The 24,439-nt window shown below is 45.2% G+C and overlaps 1 protein-coding gene and 1 long non-coding RNA gene across 32 annotated transcripts in view; one reads left to right on the top strand and one right to left on the bottom strand.

Annotated features, from left to right (window-relative positions):
- PAX2 (paired box 2) overlaps positions 1–6,186 on the top strand; it is an 89,582-nt gene extending 83,396 nt beyond the window's left edge. For 3 of the 15 annotated variants that reach the window (XM_048946468.1, XM_048946474.1, XM_048946481.1), the window contains one exon: positions 1,211–6,182. In XM_048946468.1, coding sequence (XP_048802425.1) covers positions 1,211–1,332 — 122 coding nt within the window. In that variant the 3' untranslated portion in view covers positions 1,333–6,182. Of the gene's footprint in view, positions 1–1,191 lie in introns of all 15 variants that reach the window. The other 12 variants (XM_048946472.1, XM_048946466.1, XM_048946467.1 and 9 more) reach the window with 7 other exon arrangements.
- The window catches only part of LOC125693953 (uncharacterized), a 309,716-nt gene that overhangs the window by 205,828 nt on the left and 79,449 nt on the right, over positions 1–24,439 (bottom strand). For all 17 annotated transcript variants that reach the window (XR_007377317.1, XR_007377316.1, XR_007377323.1 and 14 more), the window contains exon 3: positions 15,666–15,825. This is a non-coding gene — a long non-coding RNA (uncharacterized LOC125693953). The remainder of the gene's footprint in view (positions 1–15,665; positions 15,826–24,439) is intronic.

The raw sequence follows: 24,439 nt of genomic DNA, 5'->3' as shown, positions 1-24,439 counted from the left end.
TTCTCTGTTTGTTTGTTTCTAGAAAGAGCTTTCAAGTCTTTGACCAGACGAAGGGCCTTTTTCCTCACTCTCCAGTCCAGTGTCTAGATGAGTATATAGATCTCATGCATCCGTTCTGAAGCCAATTCTTCCATGAGATCATTCAGAATTCCAGCTCAGCTCTGTCTTCTTGGGCTGCATCCACAGTTTAACCCAGACCAGATCAGAAGCTAAATTCAAGTTCCGCTACTCTCTCCAGCTGCAATTAGCATCTATTCAAGGTCCAATCAAAAGTCCAGACGAGCTTTTACTCCTCTCCCAAACTAACCCCAGAGGCTTTTTCTGGAGACCTGGAATTCCAGTGGGAGTTCTTATAAGACCGAGTAGAACACTGCCTAGAATGGGAGATAGCCTTCAGCACTGCATCTTTAATGGCCAGTAGAGTTTCCTTGCAGGAATATATCTATCTGTAGAGACTCTAATACGACCAGAAAAAGTCAGGTTTTTTCTGCAGAGGGGAAAAAATTTCTCATCATATCTTCTAACACAACAACTCTTTGCAAGAAAACAGGAAGATATTTATTATACGTAAAATAAATCAGCTGTGATTATTAACTACGTTTTTACGGAGGTTTAACAACTGGATAATAGATGCACATTTTACTCCAGTGCCGTTAAACCTCAGTAAATGCAATCTTAATAATCGATCACTATTTAACATGCATTCAATAACTGTCTAGAGGGCTTTTCATCTGAAGAAAATCCCAAGTATTAAACAAAGTAATTTTGTTCCCTTTCCTCTCCTGCCTTTAAAACCGGCCCACCATACCTTACCAGACACACTCAGCATGTGCTGAGCACCTCCCTGGTGCCCCCAACACAACCATGGGGTATTTCTTCAGTGCTTGATGCTTCCCTCTCAGCTCCTCAGTGATGGTCAGAAGGGCCAAGAGCACCTTCCCACATAGGGTCTTCACACCCAGGGGCCTTGTAACCTCTCTTCTCTGAAGCATGGCATTGGCCAGCCTCCACTGACTGACACAGCCAAGTCCCCAGTGTTCGTTCTTTTGCTCCCTTTCCTTTTCCTCGTTTCCTTTTCTTTTGTTTTTAGTTCTCCTTTGTTTTTTTTTCTTTGTTTTATTTTTTATTTATTTTTTTTTTTTACTGTTTGTCCTTTCAACCAGTCCATTCTTCTCCTGTGTTAACTTTCAGGTTCCCCTTATTATTATAGTGCCACATCCCGGGGCTCCGCACCTCCCACTGCTGCCGCTGCCTATGACCGCCACTAGCTACCATGGAAACCACATGAAACTGCAGGGTGACAGCTTAGGCCTCCATATTGTACCTGTCTGACCCATCCCTCCGCCCCTGGGAAGGTGAAGAGAGCCTCGCCGTGCCCCCCCGCAGCACACCTCCCTCTCCACCGCTCCGAGCGCTCGCCATACCAGACTGAGAACCCCATTCTCCCCGCATCCCCCCGCACCCTGAGGCACCTCAGGAGCCCTCAACAGCACCTCGGCACAGCTCGACCTCCTGCGCTCCCAAGACTTGAGGGGAACTGGCAGCCATTGCCTTGCGGGACCCCATTCTCCTGGGAGCGGTATGGGCAGGGGGAAGCAGGGAGACAGCTGCTCACTAAACACTGATCCCCAAAGATACGCTCCTCTGTGGTGAACTCTTCAGAATGCGTAACCGGTGACCGTCGCCCTGTTTCCCAGGACAGAAGGAACAGCCTGGCTAGAGCAGAGACGGTGGCACTAAGCCCTGCCTACCTGGCAAACACGAGAAGGACCAAGTGACTTTCTGTTACTCCCCACGCACCTCATCCCACCTCCCGGCATGGCTCCTGGCGCTGGCTGCGCCCTGCGCGGTGCCCTCGAGGCCAGAGCTGGGCAGAACCTCACTCACACCCACAACTTCTGTGACACACAATCAGCTCAGACAGGAGGATGGAGCAACAATTACAAACCGACCGACGAAATGAAGAAATATATAAATAGATATATAAATATAACTGTGTTTTTATGCTTTGTCATGAAGGTCTGTAAAAAGGAAAAAAAAAAAAAAAAAAAAAAAAAAGAACAAATCCCCAATTTTCTAAAAAACCCAAGCAAACAAAAACAACAACAACAAAAACAGAATAATAATTAAAAAACCCTACAAAAATAAAACTCCAAGTCTCACCCCTCCCCGCCACCCGAATGGCAGACCAGTTCCTCTGACGCTTGACGCTCCTCTTTCACTCTCGGGTTTTGTTTCCTTTCTGTTTTGCACTACAATGGGATGGTGGTATTGGAGAGGATTGGATGCCAGCTCCACCCCTGTCGCCTCCTCCTCCTCCCCTTTCCCAAATCCTGTCTCTGGGGAGCCGTGTGGACAAGTCACATCTGACAAAGTTACCAAACACATCAGTCGACAAAAAGCTCTCTGAGTCAACAAATGTTTTCCATGTCACTGGTTGGCAAACAAAGAAAACAAGCCCAGCTGCACTCTAACTGCGCTTTGTGGTGGAAAGGAAAGTGTGGGGCTTCACGTGGGCCCATCTGATTGCCCTTCGGACAGCTGAGACTGAGATGGACAAATTCAGGATTGGCTGGGATTGTTGCTTGGTTCCCTAGCCCTTAGGCTCCTCTCCTTTAACCCTAATCCCCGTACCCATGCCTACGTCCGTTCACCCACATCCCAACTTTCCCAGTTTTACATATGTCCAGCACCCATTCTCCAGATCCCTACAGCCTGGTGACAACAGCCTCATTATCTGTATCCAACACCTAATTTCCTAACCACTGCAGCCTTGCAACATGGGCCCCTCTTCAATTTCCAGTCCATCTGCTCATATGCCTGATAATTTATGGGCTTACATTCAAATCCATATGCCCGCATTCTTCCAGCCAGTCCCAATATGCACCCTCATCTTTTCACATCCAACCCTATATTGTGCACCCTAATATTTACCCCTTATCCCAAATGCTCACCTGATGATTCTCTAGGGATTTTTTCTGCTCTTTTTGGCTCCCAAGTGACTAGCAAACACTGTTCTGCAAAAGGCTAACTGTCAATAGAAATGCTTATTACTCCTGTATTGTCAGCAAACTCATAAACTGTTCCTTGCACTGACACTTCTTAAAAAACACTCAAAGAAAACATGAAGGCAGCTATAGCCTGTCCCCAGGGCATCAAGTCTGCCAAAGCAGATCCTTGCTGTTTTAGAGAGGTTTCTGATAAAATGAATGGGCTACTGTCCATGGACAAAGACAGGATTGAGAATCGAAACTCCAAAGGGCATAAAAGCAAACGATATAGTCCATATAGCCAACATTGTGTATGAAATCCAAAGTTCCCAGCCAGAGATGTGGCTGTGGACTCAGCCTTCTGTTTTCAAGTTTAACTTGTGTGTATGAAAGTCACCATCACTAAACAGCTGTGTTGATCCCGAAGGCCCCTATCACCTAACACTTGTAGCCCTTGCATGGCTCTAGCTGATTATAGGTCTGTGTCTTCTTTAACGGAATGCCCAAATGAAAAGGGTATGGGGGGGGAGGGGGGTGTTTACATAGAACATGAAGAGCTACAATCTGTTCCTGTACAGAATAAAGTCAAAGAGGTTACTTCTGATCTATTATTTGAAGTGTTATTCTGCACTCCTAGCCTCTGAGTAACCTGCTGCAAATAGAAGAGTTGTTTCACTGTCACTGAGACCACAATTTGGCCCATTGTCTCATTTTATTCTACATGAGAAGCAAAAATCTGAGTAATGTCTAAAAATGTACCACTCCTTGTTTTCCTCCATAGACACCAGACAGATGCTGGATCCTGTTCCATAGTCTCCCTTTTAGTCCATCAGTACAGCCCTTGCCCTACCCGTGCCCAGGGCCAAAGGCAATGCATCCCAGTACTGGCCACTAGAACTTCCTGAGGAGGCTCAAGGAAAGGAAATGGTTACACCTCACGTTTAGCAACCTTCAGTCCAGGGGCCACCTCAACTGAAGCTAGCAGCTCAGAAATGCTCTTTTTCATAAAGGTGTTTCGCCAAACGTGAGACACGAGATAGGTCATAAAAGCTGGATTTGGTTGGCTCACTCGTGGCTGGCTTGATCTGACCCTCAGAGGGACAAATTCACCACTGATGTAACTCCGCCAATAAAAGGACTTCCACCAGGCGCTGGTTGGTCTGGAAGTACATAAGTGCAAGTAGTTTGATCAGGAAAATCAAATGCAAAGCAGAATTATGCAAAGGACTGGGCAGTCTAATCCTCTTCCACCACCATCTGTAGACCCCCACGCGAATGTACTGAATTACATTTGCCAAAGAGTTTCTTGTGTTGATTGTTTTGATTTACAGTCGGTGGATGCATTGTAAAGCAGTATTATAGCTAAAGTCTAGTAGCTGACACAGGGATTTATGTGGTGATATTACGCGGAAGAAAACCATCAATATTCATATAGATTCCATTAGACTGGACTATGCAGGAAACGCAAAAATTTACCAATTATTTAATATTATGTTATTTGCAAAAACAATTGCTGCTTTGTAGGAAGATAATGTGTGTAATGTGAAGGCAATTCCTCTTGTATATAAGTTCATCTCCATCTTCATCATGGTAGTTATTAAAACAGCCTCGTCTCATCCTGTAGATAAGGAACACTCTGTCTGTACTGTGCAAGTCTTGTTGTGCTCACTGAAAACAAAACACTGTGTTCAATAAAGCACAGCACAAATCCAGAACCTGAGGGAACAGCCAAACCTTGGAAGGACCCCTTTCCCAAATGGCCAACAGTTGCTTTGTTATAAATGGATTCTTTTTCATTATTATTTTAAAAGTCTTACAGGAAAAAAAGAAAAGAAAAAAAAATACTGGAGGAAAGAAATTGCTATGCAAAACCAGTGAAGTCTGTGACTCAGATCTCTCTCCTCCATTCTGCTGTCTCTTCCCTTTCTCTCATTTCTCTCTCATACTCTAATTCACTTCTATCTCTTTCTTTTAGTGTTTTTCATTCCCAGGGCACTTCTCTATCCAGATCAGTATTACTGGTATGGCAGTAGGTATCCGGGAGTTCAGACTCCCCAGTTCTCCACCTGGCTCCAGTGAACCTTTGTCAAGTCCAATTTCTCCCCTATGCCTCAACTCCAATCTTCTGTAAAATGGGGATAATGGTAGTTCCTAGTCCACAGAGGTACGGTGCAGCTGAATTAATTAGCACCAGCTCACCTTTAAGATCCTGGAAAGAAAATTCTATTGCAGTGCTAAGTATTATTCTGAATAATTATGAACATTTCCATTACATTTCTCTCTTTTTATTTTCCTCACAAATAGCTCTTCATTTCTTTGTTCTTCTTTAGCTCTCCCTTCATTTCTTTCACATCTTTCTTAGCTCTTCTGCTATGGTTGCTTTATCTAATGGACCAAGCAGAAATGCTGTGCAACTGCATCTTCTCCTGTAACAGTTTTGCTTGTTTGTTGTTGTTTTTTGTTTGTTTGTTTTTTTGAGAGGGAGGAATCCTGTGAGTTCTCAAATGCCATCCTTCGCTGGGAGGAACAGGGACCACGCTATTAAAAACTGGGCAGCACTTTTGAGTCCTGTTCTCTGAAGCTTTCATGTCCTTTTGGCCCAGCGGGATGTGGGGGCAAGAAGCTGGAAGGGTTGCACAGGGCAGATCTGTTAAAACCTGGGGTGGGAGGTAAAGCAGCAACGAGCCCTGCTGTGTGGAAATGGGCCCACATCTGCATGCTCTGTGACCCACCAGCAATGATGGGTCACATTCAGAACACGACCAGAACTGAAGAAATGAATGTGAGGCTGACAAACCAACCTCAAAATGAAAACTAAAAAACCCTGCACCTATTTCTCTTCTTGAGTATAGATTAATATATGTACATCAACATTTTCCTAAAGGAATTTTTTGATTTACTGAACTGTTGAAAAAAAATAGCCTTTCTTCCCTATGGAAAAGCAGGCCTCTCAGAAGAGAATTATAGCTGCCTTTGGGATCTGACAGAATGGGGGCTTCTAGAGGATCCCACACATACCATGTTGTGTCCTTGGCTGGGTCCAAGACAGTGGCAAACTTGCAAAGCAGGAAGGAGGGAACAAACAGCAGCAATTACGGAACTGAAAGCAGATCCAACCGCATGCAGCTCTGCTGATGCTCTCCAGGCTGAGCAAGGCATGAGCACATAGAGAGGACCAGTGCCAGGTGCAGGGTAATTTCCATTCTAGGCTGTTGCAGCCACTCTTGGCTTTTCCTCATCGCTTCGGTTCCGTTCAATTCTTTTCTCTTTTTGTGCACATGAAAAATAAAAACTTTTTTTTTTTTTTTTTTTTTTTTTTAAATGTCATTTTGGTGGCTTCTGGCTTGTTTCTCCTCCCCCCTCTCTCTCATTCCCTCAGCACTCCTCTCCCTCCAGCAGATTCCCTAGAGCTCTCCAGGATGTTATGCTTGCCACACCTTGCACCCTTCAGGCACCATGTAAACAACACCACAATTGCTGGTCAGCATCACACCACATGACAGAAGGCACTGAGCATGAATGCAACCCCTCCCAGCACAAGCCAGCCTCTGAGCCCCCACCTGCCATCCCGCTCCGGTTCATTGCCAGCGGGACTCCGTCTGATATTGATCTCACTGATCCCCAGTGATCCATAACGCATCTGGTGTCCCCAGACACCTTAGAAATGAGAGTGCTGCTGGGTAGCCACCACGTCATGGTGTGGGACAACCCAGCGCCCTCTGCCACTCTGCACCTGTTTCCCCATAGCCCACTCTGGGATGAGCAATACCTGCCCTGCCTGCCTCTGACATCTCGGAGGAGCGATCAGCACCTCTCAGATCTCACTCCCCCTCCTCTGCTGCTCCATTTTTAGCTCCATTTGAAGAATCCCTTTTGCCTGACACTGTTCAAGCTTGCTCTTGCTGAACTTCTATCTTGGTCAACACAAGGCACAGCCAAATGCAAAGTCATTAATGACCCATTCTCCAAACCACTCGTTGTTCGCCTAACAAAGAGCTAGCCATTATATTAAGGTATGCTGTAAACACACCCAGTAATGAGGTATTCGCTCGATTTTTCCTCAGTCAAGCATTAATTCTCCAGGAAGTCGAGCGCAGTTTAAGGTCATAGAGGCGGAGTAAAAATGTAGCAAGGAGTCGGGCTAGGCTAAATCAATTCTCCTTCTCCAATTCCCAATCATTTACAAATATTTTCACAACAGCCCATGAAAGTCAGGGGGCCAGATTTTCTGCTGCCATGTGTGTGTATCACAAGGAAATCTGTGCAGGAGCGCTGTCAGGAAACCAAATGCTTGCACAAAGCTTTCGCTCAGCACACAGTTAAAACATTTCCTATCCTTTCAGTTTATACTTTCCCTTTCAATATTAATAGAATAGGCTGAAAATCTTCCAACAGGGCATTTTCCATAAGTGAAAGTCAATTTGTGGAAATCCAAACAGTCTGTAAAAGCAATTCAATTTTCACAACACTGCAGTAAAGCTGCCTGGCAGCTCTCTAGAAGCAGGGAGCCTTGCAGGGCTCACCCGCTAGGCAGGCGGGCCCAGAGCAGGCTCCAAATCTGAGCAAAACCAGATTTCTATGTTCTGAAATCTCCCACACGCCAGGATTACCTTTCTCTACCAAGGTTTAGGTGACTTGACTCCAACAGTGGACTAACATACGACATCCCAGATGTTAAACTGAATGGAATTTGCTGATGTGTGCTCACTGTCAGAGGCTAACGGCAAAGCATCACACACATGTGCACCAGAAGAAAGCAAAATTCATCCTGATAAAACAGCATTAGAAGAAACACTGAGAAGTAAACAGTTGAAATCCCAATGCATTGCACCCAGAAAATTGCACCCTGAGGTTTCTGTATGAGGTTCCATAATACATAGCCGTAGTATTGCAAAACTTTCACAACTTCCAAGAATTTATGTATCTTCAAAACAAAAACAAAAACAAAAACTTGCACAAAAGAACTATTTCTACAAGTCCAACTTGTCTTATGCTTCTTTAATAATCAACCCAAACTGGCCCGTAAACTGCTGACATTCTCCCATAATCAACAGGCAATCGCAGTGTGAAAATGTGGTGTGCTAAAACTACAGAGATCACCATTCTGTCTACAATGAAGGCAAATCACATTCTAAGAGACTGGGCAATATTAAGAAAAGATATCCACTTTGTAACTAAAAGAAAAGTTGCAACATTCTGAGATTTTAACAATTGTCTCCAAAAGTAAAGTCTTTAGTAAGGCGTAGACAAGGAAAGCATTGGGACGTGTAAGCATTTGCAGTGCAACCGACCTAGATGATACACAGCCAAAGATACTAAGTGGGCTGGTGGAAGAAGTTACTGGATCACACACAACCAGTCCTGAAAAGCTTGAAGGAGCTGGGGAAATGGCAGAGCAGAGAACAGCAAACACAACACCTCTGTTTTAAAGGGACAAAAATGATCCTGAAAATTACCATCCAGCAGATCAGCACACTGATGCTTGTACTCAAAGTGAAATGCTTTAAATATTAAGGGAAGATGAGTTGACTGAACAAGTAGCCATTAATGAAGATATGCATGGTAAACAGGCTGCACATAAACTCTTGACTGCTTTAGAGACAGAAAAAGCTCAGAATATCCTCAGGACAGTTAATTTCTGTGATTCAGGAGCTGTCTGTAGTGAAGCAAAGGAGGTTTGTCAGAGCCTGTATTGCCTGTTCCTAGTACTTAAAAATTGTGAACCAAGTCCACAAAAAATCAGAAAATTGATTGGAAATCATGTGATTTGCATATAACACAACAGTATTTTGCATATATGAATAGTACATATATAAAATAAAAACAAAACAACTTTTGATTTCTAATTTTATCAGTCTCAAGACCACTGTGGCTACATCAGTAACTATACCCCTTTTACTCAAAAGCTAGAAACGTACTTATTTCAGTAAGAAATGAGCATCCCACCTCCTCACAAGGACCCTATAGTTTGGTGCTTTAGGAAGGAGCTCAAGTGTTACGAAAGACCACAGCCCTCTAAATGCTGGCCAGGCTGACAAAAGCTGGCTTGATACCGGAGCGTGTCAGCAAATTTTTGTCTTTTTTCCCTGCCCTCTGCAGTGTTTTAATAGAAGCCGCCCATCCAAAGCAGGTTTGATCAGTGTCACTTCAAAAGCCTACCTAAGATGTGCAAATTCATGCTATGCCAGTTGCTTGGAAAGGGCCTTTTCCTGCTATCCCTCAGCAGGAGAAACCCCACTGTCAGCCCCGGCCGCTTCCTGCAGCTCCTGCTTCCTTTTCACTTCTGTCCTTTCTTTCAACACTGCTCTCACTGCCTTGCTCAGCCTCCTGCTGCAGACACGACTGCTCTGCACAGCCCCTCAAAGACATGATTCTCTGTGAGCAGGCCTTGGTGCAGAGGCAGCAGCCCCTTCACCGCTGTCAGCGCAACTTGCTGCAGCCACAGCTTATCGAATGCTGAGCAGCCTGAACTGAAAGCACCTGTGACTTCAGCGCGGGTGAGAAAAGCGTTAACAGATTGCCTTGGCTCAGGGCAATGCACAGCCATGGTTTCACTCCGAACTACACACCAGTCTTTGCAGGAAGATAGGCCTTCAGCTTGGAGAAATGTAACAAAAATGGCTTCACTTTTAAATTGCCTTTTTCCAAAACATATTCCTTACATCAGAATCGCCCTGGTTTTGCCTCTCTGCCTGCTCAGAAGGAAATGAATCATTCTGCTTTAAGAGACACGCTGACAATGAAATATCACAAACATCGTGATTTCCAGCCCGAGGCCAATTTCAAACACACCCTGTTGAACACTTACGAAAAGAAGACACTCAAAACCTACACAGAAAACCCGAAGGGTATAAGATTGAGCAGTATGAAATTTCACACAGCTCTCTGCTGCCGTTTGCAGAAGGCAGCAGCATTTTTCCTCAGCAGAAGCCCCGCCAGCACACAGTCCATCTGCAGACCTCACCTGGCACCTGCCTGCGTGCAGTGCCCAGCAGGAAGGCGCCAGCCACATCGGCACGTCCCAGGCTTACACAGGACAGTTGGATCACCGTTAACAGCAAGTCGACCCAAAGCCCCTTACTTTCAAGCCACTTTCTCTAGTATCAAGATCAGTACTTCTAAATTGGTTTAAAAGCTTTACTTTGCTTTTACAGAAACTGCTTTTAATGTAGATGGGAAAAGTGAACTAGTGGATCTAGATTCCCTATACGGGCAGCTATTCTTCTACCGATTGTTTTTTGTTCTCACTGTTCGCTAATTGAAAAAGATTGAAAATCACTTCTCCAGACACGCTTCAAATCTCAGAGCATGACATAAAAGCCAGGAATCCAAATTTCTCCCAGCAATGCCTAGCTAACAAACTAGCTGCCTAACCCACTGGGAAAGTTTATGTATCCTATCGCCTGCTAAAGCTGAGCAGAAATAGGATAATAGCTTGCTTGCACTAGCAGCTGAGGCAACCTTTTATCTCAAGCAGAAACAGTCCGCACTCAGAAGCCCCAGACTGATTGTGTATAGAATTATCATTCTTAAATGTCAAAGATTGCCTGTTTTAAATTGAAAAGCACTATAGGAAAAAAAAAAGAAGTAGTAAAAGAATTGAGCTAAAGCTGCAAAGCTGAGCACCCAAAAGTTGCCAACTGCAAGAACACAGGCAGACCAGACAGAATTCTGAGAGTACTGTGCAGCGGCAACAGGAGAGAAATCCCATGAACTTGTCACACTTCTTGCTCTGTAACTCTGTGCAGTCTGTAAGTTGCACAGGGTACCATTAACGCAGAAGTGTGCAGCACCACGAACGGAGCCCCTCATACACCACCACCCCTGTGCTCTGCTCTCCCCTACCACCCACCTTCATCCACTGATTCATTTACATCACACAAGCGCGACACACTAGCAGGTTAAATTTGCTAATAAATAAGGATGTGAGCATGTTATACCTACTTAGTATTCAGTTTGCTCTTTTATAAATGATCTGGTAGAGAATCAGGCCCTCCTCTCCCCCTCTAGCTGACTCTCATCTGATTCTAATTCAATTTCTCTGCCTATTGTTTATTTCACCGCTCCCCTGTGAAGTGTCAAATGCTGATGTTCCGTCAGCCCAGAACTGTCGTTTATATTTGTCATTCAGTCCTTGTTAAAAAATAAAACAGGACTGCGCCTGCCTTGGCGCGCTCTGCCTGGGAATTCCCTGTGGTAAAATTAGTCCATTTAGATGGAAAGTTTTGTGTCACTCCCCTGTCTAAATTGGCAGATCTGGCTCTTTTGCAAAAACCAATAAACTGTGAACCTTGATGCATCTGTCAATCAAACTCATATTTCATGAGCAAAGCCAGATGACAACAAAAGCTGGGCAGGCTCCTCCGATTGGCTCTTCTCATTTAGGCATATCAGGAGGCACCTGTCACTCCTCCGGCTCCGCACCGCGCTCGGGGGGACTCCGTTCACGGGGCGCTGAGCCCTTCCTGGGGGCTGGGCTGGGCCAGGAGGAGCAGGAAGGGGGAGTTCAGCTCCTCGGCTGCAATAGATCTGCAGCTTGGCTCCTTCCTCACGGCTCTGGTGAGAGGCGAGGAACTGGCATCACCTTTTGTTTCGGCTGTTTTTTCCCCACATATCGAGTAAAAACTTTGTATTCTTACATTCTGCGGGTTTTATAGTGGTTAAAAGGATAAAGCGAGAGTGTGAAAACTGATGTGCTGTCTCTGGGGACTGAGCCACAATGCCACAGAGGAGGAGGGGACATATCCCGAAGCCATCCCAAAGCTGCTGCATGTACTGCATGTGCTGCACCCTGCACCCACCGCAGCGATGTGCAGGGACTGTGTTCCCACCGCTCTGCTCAGTGAGGAGGGGTCTGCAGCTGGGCACATCGACTGAGTCAAGGGAAGTGTTTGTTATATAAGCATGAGAGAGGCACAAAAACGGCAGCAAACAGCATCAGCTCACCCCAGGCCCTGGGAGGAGTGGACGAGCCCAGGAGCTGATGATACTGTAGGAATGGTCTCTCAAGAGTTCCGGCTTGGAGGAAAACTCACCATACCCAGTTTTCTCTGGAAAATTCTGAATTCTGCTGTCTGTACCAAAGAATGATGCAAAATTTTTCTTACTGTTTCAGTTGCACTCAAAAGAGAATTTAGCCTAATTTTTCAAAATACAGTCATTTGCATATTTGCATTAGGTTGCCACCGAACCGTTCCAGAAACCTGCACTTCCACAGAGCTCTGCCTGATGACGGATTTATGTCATCTCCTAAGCACCCCATCACAAACTCCATCTCATGCACCTGTATTTTCTCTACCCACTTTGTTTTGCTGAGAGCAGCTCTGCCATCATATGTCACTTACAATGCTTGCAGATATCAGTGTAATTCTCTAGGCAGCGCAGCAAGCAGACAGTGCCTTTTAAACCAGGCTGGTACATTACTGATTCCAAGTGGTGAAAATGTTGTGTTTTGCTTCAGTTAAATATATATGATACAAGATGAAAATCTCAGCCTTCTTAAACAGTTGTGAGTTCATTGGTTTCACCAATCAGTTTCAAGTACAGACTCAAACAGAGAAGACAAAAAACCAAAGAACTCTTAACGACATCTAAGCTCATTGCATTATTCTTACAGGTGGCGGATAGCATTTGTTGCTTACTGAGCGTTTGAGACTTGCCAAACCAGGCATACAAAGTGCTGGTTTCCATGCAATAAAACACTGACCAGATTACACCAGTTGGCACACATATACACCTCTGCTGGGCTAAGCACATAAGGTCAGAATACGATCTGTACATTGCTGCTTAGGACTGTGAAAAAACTGCCGAAATACTGCTGCTAGCAGGCAGCTTCAGGGGTGCTGAATGTACACACGGAGTGGTACAGCCACAGGCTGCAGCCGTGGAAGGAAACTCTACAGGCCTTAGGCACTGTCATTATGAACCATGTCACAAGATCATCTAGAAATACTGAGAAAAAGAGTCCATGTGTTGCGTACTGTGCAAACTAAGACATCATTCCTGTCCTGACCAACCTACTTATAATTAGACAAAATAGCGAGGGGAAGTGACTCATTCAGTGCTGCTCATCTGATCATTGGCAGAACGAGAACGACCCATCAGTCTCGTCAGAGATCCTCCTCTAGGCAGACATGAAGAAAAGCAAAGAGGGACGTTCACTACCAGCCCAGCAGAAGGGTGCTGGGATGAGATCATGATCTTAGAAGGGACTAGAGGTGGTTTCTCATACCCACCTTACTGACATACTTTGAAAAGTCTGGCACATCCTGGAGGAAATAAATGAAAGACAACAGATCTTCAAAACAGGTTTTCTACTTGCTGCATCCCTTTACAGCAGGGGCATGCTAGCACAAAATGTAAAGAAAGTCTGAGCAAATCCACTGGAAATGCTGCGACAAAACCTAAGAGAAACTTCAGGCTATCACATAGTGGAAAGCAAGCTCAGACAGACAGCTCAAGAAGCACACTGACAGCCCAAAGAAAGGTCATAAAGCTGTTAAGACAGGGAGAGGCTTGGCCAAGATTCCCAGAAGGAACTCTCTAAAAAGTAATCTGTATTCAGGGACCTGAACAAAGAGCACAACTTCCCCAGATCACTGACAGCCTAGTGCTTTCCCAGTTCATGAGCTATTTGCTCTTTTTGCAGATGCACTCAGGATTGGAGCACAGTTTTTTCCCATGATTTGTTCCCTGGTCAGTATTCTGCTTTGAGGACTTACTGGCCAGAAATCATTGAGAAAGTGGCCCACCTTCTGAACTGTATTTTGTCCCTTAGTTTCACCTTTGTCAGAATATTTCAGAAGCTCTGTTTCCACATTTGTGACTAGTCCTTAAGGGCTCCAGGTCTGAGCCTGGTATGCATAGGTCACTATTTTTACCTTTAAGTTTTACTATAAATCAGGAAGGACTTCATTACATCCCGTTCTCAACTATTTCATTGCATTCCCTATCTGTGTATCAGGTGATCACTTGTGTTAGATTTAGGTTATTACTGCCTGTAGCAGGAATTCTTTTACTGTTTTGTTTTTGTAGAGCTGGTGAGGTAGCAGGTTGCTGGCCCCCAACCAGGGCCTGGGACCCTAATTGCTACAGCAAAATATGCCATAAACAGAGAACATTTTATTGGAAAAGGCCACAAAGTACCATCCATGGGAAACATCCTGGTGATGTCAAACGTCTTTTCCCTGGAGGTAACTTCTCTGTTATTACTGACTTCCCAGAAAATCCTGCTCCAGGTCAAGATTCCACTAAGTAAATCCCCATAAAAAAGAGGGGAAGCAGAGTGGAAGCAAAAACAAAAGGAACTTAAAACAGCCTTTGATTGTGGAAACCAGGCGGTCTCTTCATCAGTATCTCCAATATTGCTCTGTATCTGTTTTTATCTTTGGGTACGGGTTGTCTGTTGTCATCCATTAGTGTTTGTTTATTCATGTGTTTTTCCTCTTCATATGTATTTTGTTTGTCTGATACAGAGAAAGCAAAAAATCAATAATATTCTTATATGCTCTGAGACCTATTTGCCTTCACAAACTGACTGAGAACAAACGTCAACTGTTCTTTCAGAAGAGAAGGAGACGTCAGAATGTGTGGGAATGGTGGTGGACAATCCACCTAAATTACAGCCCAGACTGAAGAGGTCAAAGAGAGAAGAATGTGGGTTTGACTAAGAGAGTCTGAAGACAAAAGCATCACGTATCACCCTTGTGCATCATGACCCACACCTCCTCTGTGGAGGATACTCCATGCCTAGAACAAAGATGGTTCCTTCAGGCTCTCAAAGTAGTAAATTATTACTCACAGCAGTTTCTGCTATTGAATTCCAGCATTCCCCCAGTGTTTGATAATGCACGATACTGACAGCAACCAACTGGATGCAGTCATCTACGGCACTCAGCTCTAGCAAAGACATTTTAACTTTCTGTCCAAGAGTACCACGTTTTCTCAGTACTACAGCCACGTGGATATTTATCTACTCAAGTCCCTCAGACTCACTGGAAAGCTCTGGTTTAGCTCAGTTAATGCCATAATAACGGTATGACAAGTGACTTCTGTCATGTTAAAAGAGAAAGACCAACTGCAAATTCTTCCCTCTGCAAAGAGAGAATTGGCCAACCCTGTTTATGATTAAGTATCGGGTTGGCTAGGAGATTAGTCCTCAGAATTTCCTTTAACCAACAATACACAGAACCAGGTAAAGACAAGTTGCTATGTAGATTAGCACCATCTCCCCAACATACTGAGGATTCCTGCTCCTCTTCCAAGATCAGGCACTGGTGTTGTCTTAGAACACATGTAAGGATCTTTAGGAGCAACAGACTTCCCACAGCTTCAACTGGAATCAGGAGTGCAGCAAAGGTTCTCAGGAATCTCTTATTGATCAAACCATAAATCTTCCTTACAATTCTCATGTAACTATAAAAAATTGTTTTGCATGATCACAATCTACAACTTTCTTCAAACCTCCATTCCAGATTAATCAATTCAAAACAGGGTAAAGTATTTTTATCGTTCCACTATTTTCCTTGTCAAGCATACAACAATCTTTACCACATTCTTTTGGGCTCCAGGCAGTAATCTTAGCTCAACAATTCATTTGGAGATTCTTCCAAATTCAAAGCCTTTCACGTCTTTATGAATGTTCTGTTCTGTTTCACAATTATGCCATTTTCTTACCTTTATCTGTGCTCCGTGCAGTCTGTTGCTGCGCTGCTCAGGGCATTCTTTGACTTCTGCATCCCCTGGTGTCAGGAAGACTCTTAATTGGAATTCATCACAGTAGTTCCTGAACATTCCCCTACAGCCACGCCAGAGGCTTCCTTAACAGAACCATAACCTGTAGGTCACAAGAACACAAGAAAAAGAAGACACTTGATTAGATTACAAAGCAGCAAATTCAAAGCTGGTTAAAACTTTTCCCCAATAGCTTTTATTTTGACCAGCTGAATTTGTAACCACAGGAAGTCACCAAGATTCCAGAAAAAAAACCTGAACATTACAGTTTAGCATTCAACAAGCATTCTGGAAAGATATTAGCATTTCTGGGATTAAGCCAACTGCAAGCTGCTTGAGCTCCCACTAAACTGCAGATTCCTCCTACATCTGCCCATTGTGTAGTTCTTCTGCCTTCCTTTTAAGAATCTGTTGAGATTACTCCTAGAGATCATAGACTTTACAAACCATGAGCCCGGCCCGCTCTTACAAACCCCATGTTCTTAAATCCACAGATTTAGCATTCAAAGTGAGGAATCAGCCTGTGTGTCTGGCTTATATTCTGATAAATGCTGAAGAAGCTTGTATGTTGATAAATTTTTAAGTTGTCTATCTTGCTATCAAGTCTATCTTGCTGCTGCATCCTATAAAAACTTCTCTGTTTCTGTCCCAGAGGCTCAGCAACACGAGTGAAACATGCTCATTTGCTCTATTAATGTGTCCTGTGTCATGTTCACCTGACTGGCTCAGGACAGCCTGATCATAATCACTTTTCTCATAGCTTGATTTGCCTTCTGCATCCACTACTGTCAATCAGAAGTCTGAAGCCAGAAGAGCTACACTCGTGTAAACTGTGTATAAGTGAAGCTGGAATCAGGCATTGACTTTTAAGATAGCTGTTTTCAAGTTCATTGCCACAGCTACCCCAGAGGAGACTCCTAGCACACTGTGATCATCTTGTCTGGCCTCTGATATGAGATACCCATAGGGCTGCTCTGAATTAATTCCTGCTGCAGGTTCTGTAGCTGAGGTTGAGCTGGGGAGTCTGTTTCAGAGGAACATTCACTACTATATAGAAAGGTTCTAGTGCTGGAAAATATACTGAACCCGAGCTAAAATATTTTGACAGGTGATTACCTGCACTGCTGAAAACACAACACGTTATTTCTGGTTGAATATACCTACTATCAAGCACAGCTGCTTTGGATCTGTGTATACCAGGCTGCAGAGCCTTCACTACCAACCCTTATATTCTTCACCCTGGCATTTATAAGCTATAACATTGCTAATCTTGTTTCTATTGAGAAAAAACACACTCTACAATTAATGTGTATCTAGACTTCATGTTCTAGTCTTTATAAAAAGACCTTTAACTCCCATGCAAGCTCCTTCTCATCAGCAATCAAGAATGCTTCTGCTCTGTGGGATTTAGCTAACTGGAATCTCATTTCATAGACCTCCCCAGTTCAAGCTAGTCTTTCCTAGGCACTGCATACATCTCCCAGATTCTCTGATTTAAGTTTATCTGTTTGCTTGACCACCAGACAGAGAAGTCACTGCTTGGGTATTGTTGCCACCATCGACAATCTCTTTTAGTTTCTGTGTACATTTTTGTTTTTTGCCTTACCAAACTACAGCAAAATGCTGGTCTTCACTTTAAACAGCTTACACTTTAGGATCTCTTAACAAAAATAGCTACATTCATGCACTTCCTCCATAGAAGGCTATCTGAAATCATGACTGTTGTTCTGGATCCTCTCAGCTCCAGTGCAACTATTTCTAGATTGGACTCTGCACTACAGATGAGTCACGATCTGTTTCACTGCAATGGAACCCTGTTGCAAAAGCCTTCAGAAGGAGTTGCCTGCACCATTTCCTTGGAGTAGCCATACCAAGAGAAGGATAATGAAAGTATTTTAAAATGTCTTCTCTTTACCCATGACATCTTCACACAGTTATCTTTTCCTATACGTTTCCTTCTAGTGCTGTAACTGTAACTGTAACTGGCTTTCCGACTTGTAGGGGTCCTACAATGTCTCTCAAATTCTCCTCTGAAGTTTGCTTGTGCCACCTTCCTGCTTCCTACATCTCTCATTCTACCTGCTCCCACTCAGCACTAGATCTAGTTAGCATCTGGAACATGCTAGGAACTAAATCCATAAGGCAGAGTCACAACATTTTAATACAATGCAGTTACAATGTAATTTTAATTACATCAGGAAGTCCTTCATGGTTCCCATCTTGGAAGATGTGAAATGATATCATTTGAGGCTCTCAAAGCCACACATGGGATCAGGCACCCCCTTCTGATCCACAATGAGGGAAGCTGAGGACCCAAATTGCTGATGTCTTTCTATAGGATATCACTCATTGGCTATCCCCAACCAGCAGACACCGATGCACACTGTAAGATGCTGAATGCCATTGAGCACCTGCTGAAACAGTGTTGGGGCACCCATCAGCATGCTGGGGGTTAAGTGGATCTGTTCTGAGCTCCCAACCCATTCTGTTATGAGAGTAAAGTAGGGATCCAGGCAATACATGTGGAGGCTTGAGGCTGAGCCCCAGAGATAACACAAAACTACTTGCTTTTTCTCAAGTCATTTTTCCCCCAAGCCATGGTGCAAACTGTGGAAAAGCAGCATTCCATGCCTCCCCTCCACTTCTTCCCATCCCTCTTGTGAGTGAGCCACTGCTCTGAATTGGACCGCAGGGAGTCAAGGAGGAACAGGGTTTAACCTCTCTCTCATTTTATTTTTTTAAACAATCTCCTCCTCCACCTCCTCTTTCTTCTCCTCCTCTTCTTCCTCCTCCTCCCGCCCACCCCCACCTTGTCCATCTCCCCTCATCCCACTCGCACACCACTCCCCCCCTTCACCGGTATCCAACACTGTCAACCCAAACACATGATAAATTGCCCTGTCAACAGAATTCATTCAGGGACCAATTAATTCCACAGAAATGAACCAGGAGCCATCAGTTGCTGAAAAACTCCAAGTGCAGGGAGCGAGGAAGCTAGCTTTGTGCGAGAGAGAGAGAGAGAGAGAGAGGCTTGGGAAGTTAGTCTGACAGAAATTGGTCATTTAATGCTTAAGTGCACCGTAGACAGCCCTGTCATAGCAGCCGGCATGGCAAAAACTCCCCCAGTGCTTTATTTATTAATTATGTGGAGCAGCACGGGGGTCACTTCACTGTCTCGATACAGACTCATCAACTTTACTTCTTGTCACCGGAGGAGGTCCCTCAGCATGTGGGACAGTGGGCCGCATCGCGCTTCTGCCTCTGCCACCGCGCTATGACACAGCCTGAAGCAAGTTTGCAGGAGCAACACCTGTGCCCTCAGCACGAGTGGGCAGCGGCAGGCGGGGCAGCAAGAACAGCACAAGTGGGAGCCAACCATCATCCTGCCGCTGCCCGGCTCCAGAGCAGAGGTGGTGGGAGCCTGGAGATTTCATTTGCAAAGCTTCCTCATTATCCTCCTTCACATTCTCCTTAGCCATGATGCCTGCAAAAATCTGACAGCAGTTAGGCTGCTGATGTATTATGAGTACTGCCTATCCTGCTGATCAATAGCGTCTCACTGCTCCGCGCTCTATTCCCTCAGCTGTCTTTGCTATCCACTACTGCTTGACTCATAGCTGTGAGCTCTCTGAGGGCAGGACCATCTTTCTCCTCCGTGCCAGTACAGCACCAGGCAACGCCCAATCCTGCTCTCTGAGGAGCGCTCCTGAAGTGCTCCATAGTAACAGAAATAATTATTCTGTCCTTTTACGGAGCCAAAGAAAATAAGGCTGGAGAGGACTGTGGGAAATCATCAAGACCATCCAGACCACATCCCTGCCAAGGCAGGATCAACCGTAGTTGAACTATTTCTAAATCTTTTTGTCTAGCTTCTTTGTCATGCCCTTTCCACCCTGCTGTGTGTTTAGGACTTGAAAACATTCGTTTCCCCCTGAGAAAAAAACATGAAACCAGGCCTCAAGGTGCATCTCCACGTTTAAGCAAGAAACAGAATTATGTCCCTGCCATTTGGCAGAGATGAACAAGCAAGGCACGTGCTGCTTTTCATATTCTCCTACTGGTTGGAAAGCAGTCAGACACTTTCTGGAGTAATTCAGTAAAACGCGTATTTCCCAGTATTTCCCAATCCTCCACATAGAAGCTCAAGAACACAAAGAAATCCTGGCAGTGATGTCGCGCTGGCATGGCTGATCCGTGCAGTACAGTGAAAAGAGACCCCCTCCCTCCATACCTGATTCACAGTCATTAAGGTTGGAAAAGAGCTCTGAGATCATCCAGTCCAACATCAACCCACCCCATCGTGCCCACTAACCACATCCCTCAGTGCCACAGCTGCTCTTTCCTTGAACGCCTCCCTGGGCAGCCTGTGCAGCGCACTGCCACTTTCTGACAACAAATATCCCAATACCCAACCCGAACTTCTCTTGGCCCTGCTTAAGGCCATTACTTCTCATCCTTTTACTAGATCAGCAGCGCCCAGCAAAGCCATGGTGCCTGACCACTTCCAGTACGTGTTATCTGCTCCAGTGCCTGAAGATGAGCCGTGCTTCAAAATTTGGGGTTTTTGGGCTGGATTTTTCAGCTTTTGGGAATGTTCAGATATGGGACTTAAGCACATTTCTTCTGCAGGTGTCTCTCTGTATGTCTGTCCCCCCATGCTGATCAGTGCACCAGGGACACACAAATGGCAACAACAGCCTGAATGGGGGGAAACACTGCAGTTCCATCTTGGTGAAAATCCATTGCCTTCACCTGTCCCAGCCCCAGCATGGTCTGCTGTAAGGCATGAAATCCTTGTGTTGCCCTGTGCCATGGCAAACCCAGGGTAGGACAAGTTAGCAGGTCGGACGCACCTTCAGTTTTCTAAGAGAGCTTCTGGTTTTTCACAGCACATCAGATATAGGCTGCCGTGACAAACTACAGGTGCACCCTGCCACGTTGGAGCTACCAGTCAAAGCCTCACCAGACAGCTTCCCTGAGCCTGGAGCAGCCTGATGCTGTCACAGCTCCACAACCACTGGCTTCCATTCTTCCTCTGAGCCCTCCAGAACCTGTGCTGGTTTCCTCGGAAGAGAGATGCCTCATGTAAGTGTGGGAAGATCCTGTTCTGTGTTCAGGACCTAACAAGACCTCTAAAGAGTGCATGTGGAACATCAAAAGGCTCAAAGTGAACACCTGCTCCAATGACAGCCTGTATTTATGTATCTATCTGCATCTGTATTTATGACTCCTTTCTCCCAGTACTTACTCGGTACCTGATAAATCTCAGCGTGCTGTGGAAGACAGAGCCTGATGAGGAAACTCAGCTGACAAAGGACAATTCCAACCACATGGGACCTTACACAGCCCTTTCCAAGCATTTCTCAATCAGGCTTTAAGGAGCCTGTTTGCATTCATTTTATATTACTAACCACTATTTCATACAGAAATTTAGATGGAAAATGTTTTCTGTTCTTTGCTTTCACATGAGAAGAGGAAGAGAATCTCATGTTATAGCCAGTGTGCAACACACACACAGGCACAGATGTGTACAGCTGACCCGTGGGATGTGTGGGCAATACCTGTACCCCAACTCGGGGCAGAGGCACAGGCACAGAAGCAGGAGCTGCTCCCTGCACTGTCTGTAGTCACTACAGTGCAGCACTTGGCCAGAGAAGACATTTTCACAGTGGAAAATAACAGACTTGATAACCCCAGAGATCACTGCTAGTTCTATTTGCTTTATTCTTACCATCTACCTGAAAAATGATGGGGAAAATAATGAATTTAAAAAGTGAAACTTCAGTATACAATTATCAGTTTTTCTTTTCAAAAGCTTCTGTTTCAGATGCTCAGAATGGAAATCACATTACAGGCTAATTCTCTCAAATTACAGCTTGTATACTAGATTATCATAACTTTCACCATATTATAACTGCTTTGGAACAGGAGCCTCCAGTGCCCAGATACCAAAAGTAATGCTGAGGTCACTCAGACGCTGAGGCCATTCTATAAAAAAAACCCATAGTAACAGATAAATACTTTTAAGTATTCCTACTTTGTGCCAGAAATAATGTACACCTTCACAGAGCACAGATGACAGAATAAATCAGATATGAAATAGTTTTGATACAGAGTACCTAAGAATAATCAGGTCAGAAAATTTACTTTTGTCTTGGGACAGACTGTTAGGGAGCTGCTGATTGCCTTTGCTGTTGAATGAGACAGTTAATAAAGATAAAACGTGTTCTGTAGAACAGAAGGATATTTTGGTCTTGCAGGATGGCCCTGTGTTCTGCTATAACAAGGTTGTGCCACGCTCTGTCCTCAGCTGCAGGCCAGAGAACTCAGCAAGTCCCTGCACTGCAGTTCTGCTGTGAACCTGCAGAGCAGTCAATGCTTGTGCTGTCCTTCCCTATGCATGTTTCTTTCCCAAAGCATCACCTCCTGGCAGTACACAGCTACTTACCTCTCTGAGCCCAAAGACAACAAAGCGACAGCTCTCAGTTCTCAATCTGAAATTACTACACTGCTTCATTGCCCACCAGGCATCCTGTGCTACAGTGGATAACAGTTCATGGGAGAGGGATCAGGGGGAGACTGGTGGGCACAGACCACCATCACCAACAGCACAGCCTTCTTCCTGCTTGAAGATGCTGCGTGGCACACACTGCCCTTGTCCTAGAAATCTCCAGCTTCTGTTATCTTATTTGCTTCTTTTACACTTAGTAGAATGCTCTTCCCAGTGATATGCATTCAACACCGCCCAGAATGCACTCAGCAGCTGTCCTTCAGGTACCACTTTCTACATGACCAGCCCGGGATGCAAAGAACATCCTGAATCCTGACAAGGAGGAGGGCCCACACAGTCCAGGCCTGTAAGTGAAAGGCTGGTGCAACAGAGACCTGCTGCCACAAAGGGAGCAGGAGCGGCAGGCACTGCAGTACAGCAGGAGCCCTGCTTCGGCCCTGGAGCTTAGGAGTGCTTGTTTTCCAGCAGGTGAAGCCAAGCTGTCTGCTTTCTGCATGAGGTGCACTTTCAAAGAGCACCTGAATAATTGATCTGAGTGTGGACGGACACCAACATGACCCGTTTCCAGAGCCAGCTGGGAAGCAGCATTCCTGGCACTTCTCACCCCCCACCGCCTCTCCTTGACACCCGATCCCAGGCCAGCAGCTGCTCCAGCTCCCATCGTGCTGCAGCTCAGCACGGCGTGTGGTGCCAATGCAGACCCCGCAGCTCACAGCCTGTGTTACAGTCCACCACTTCATCAGCACAGTGGGGCACGAGAGCAGACACTGCTCCACAGCAGTCCTCCTTCCAAGGGCAGAGGGGATTGCCCTTTGGGGGGGAAAGCTCTGTGCACCCCAGCTCGGCTGTGATCCTCTCCAATCCTGAAGCAAAGATCTGTGCAAGGAACACTAGGGGCCTTCCTCTGAGCTGAGACAGAGCCAAAGCAGGGTAGGCTATTTGGATGCAGCCAGATGAGGAAGATAAGGCCTTTTGCTAAGCCTATGGTCCTTGTGTTGCTCCCATCTTTCTCAGATAACTCTACGCATTGTCAGGTTTTGTTCAGCCCGTTGAATTTTATTCCTGACCCGATGGGTACCACCTATGATTTACATCAGCACAACCAGTAGCAGAATCTGGCCCCATAAAGCTACAAGGCATATACCTTTCACAGAGCATTCAGTCTGTGGGGTAACAGTGACTCAGTGCTACACCAGTGCCTCGATTTTGCCTGAACACACAGACAAACACGGCAAAAATTCCTCTAGTCAAGTTTAACAGAATACTTATTGATTTACACCACCATGAGCAAAGTGAGAATCCCAGTGAGTAAACACATATGCTCAGCTCAGTGAGACAGCAATTTCCCTACTACCGCTCCATAAAGCATACCTCTTTCTCCCTCTCTGAATAAACAACAAACTACAGTGTCATCCACAAAAGTTTTTCCAATGTCAATATATTGCCCTCTACCAATTTGTATGCCTAGATCAGTATATCACACTAAGGAGTTGGTCTGCCACTCTCCCTTCCACTGGACTGTGTGCTCTCATTCAAAGAGAGGGGGATGAGCAGAGAAATACCAAGAGTGTAAGTAACTATAGGGTCCACATGCACCTCTGCCATACAAACAAGGCATGATACAATTCCTCCTGACCACAATAATTGCCTTCCTGGCAGCTTTCTAAGGGCACGTCTGAATGGGCCTCACCAGCAGTTTCCAAGCTCTGTGCAGGCATTGCTGTGGTTGGCCTCAGGCTGACGAAGGACTTCCCAGAAACACAGAACAAGGCCCATTTTACAGCTGGGGAGCAGAGGCATAGGAATTAATTACTGTGTGCACTGTTACACAGCAGCTCATAGCTCAGCAGAGAATCGAAGTAATGTCACTCGTTTGCCATTTAATGTCACTTAGTATTTGATCCGCTAGGCTGTTCTTCCCACAGCTGATCACCCTTCTGTATGTAAATCAGCCATACAGATGGAGGAGAGGCACTGCAAACTCCCGTCTTCAGAGCAGGAAAGAAACTGCTGAAGAAGTGTCACAAAGACAGCAATGTATCTGGCCTAGTCTGCACTGAGCAAAATACACTGCCGTTAGCTGCTGAACATGCAGAGGTATGGAAACCTATCCTTGTAATGCACATAGCTTGGCACCCTCAACTTTTATTACCTCTCAGGCGAGTGGTGACATGTGTCTGTGAGTCCAGAAGTGGGACTGAACTAA

Source organism: Lagopus muta, chromosome 5 (genome assembly GCF_023343835.1).
Source record: "Lagopus muta isolate bLagMut1 chromosome 5, bLagMut1 primary, whole genome shotgun sequence".
Taxonomy (NCBI): Eukaryota; Metazoa; Chordata; class Aves; order Galliformes; family Phasianidae; genus Lagopus; species Lagopus muta.
Note: the sequence above shows the minus strand (reverse complement) of the source record. Positions and strands in the feature narration are given on the sequence as shown.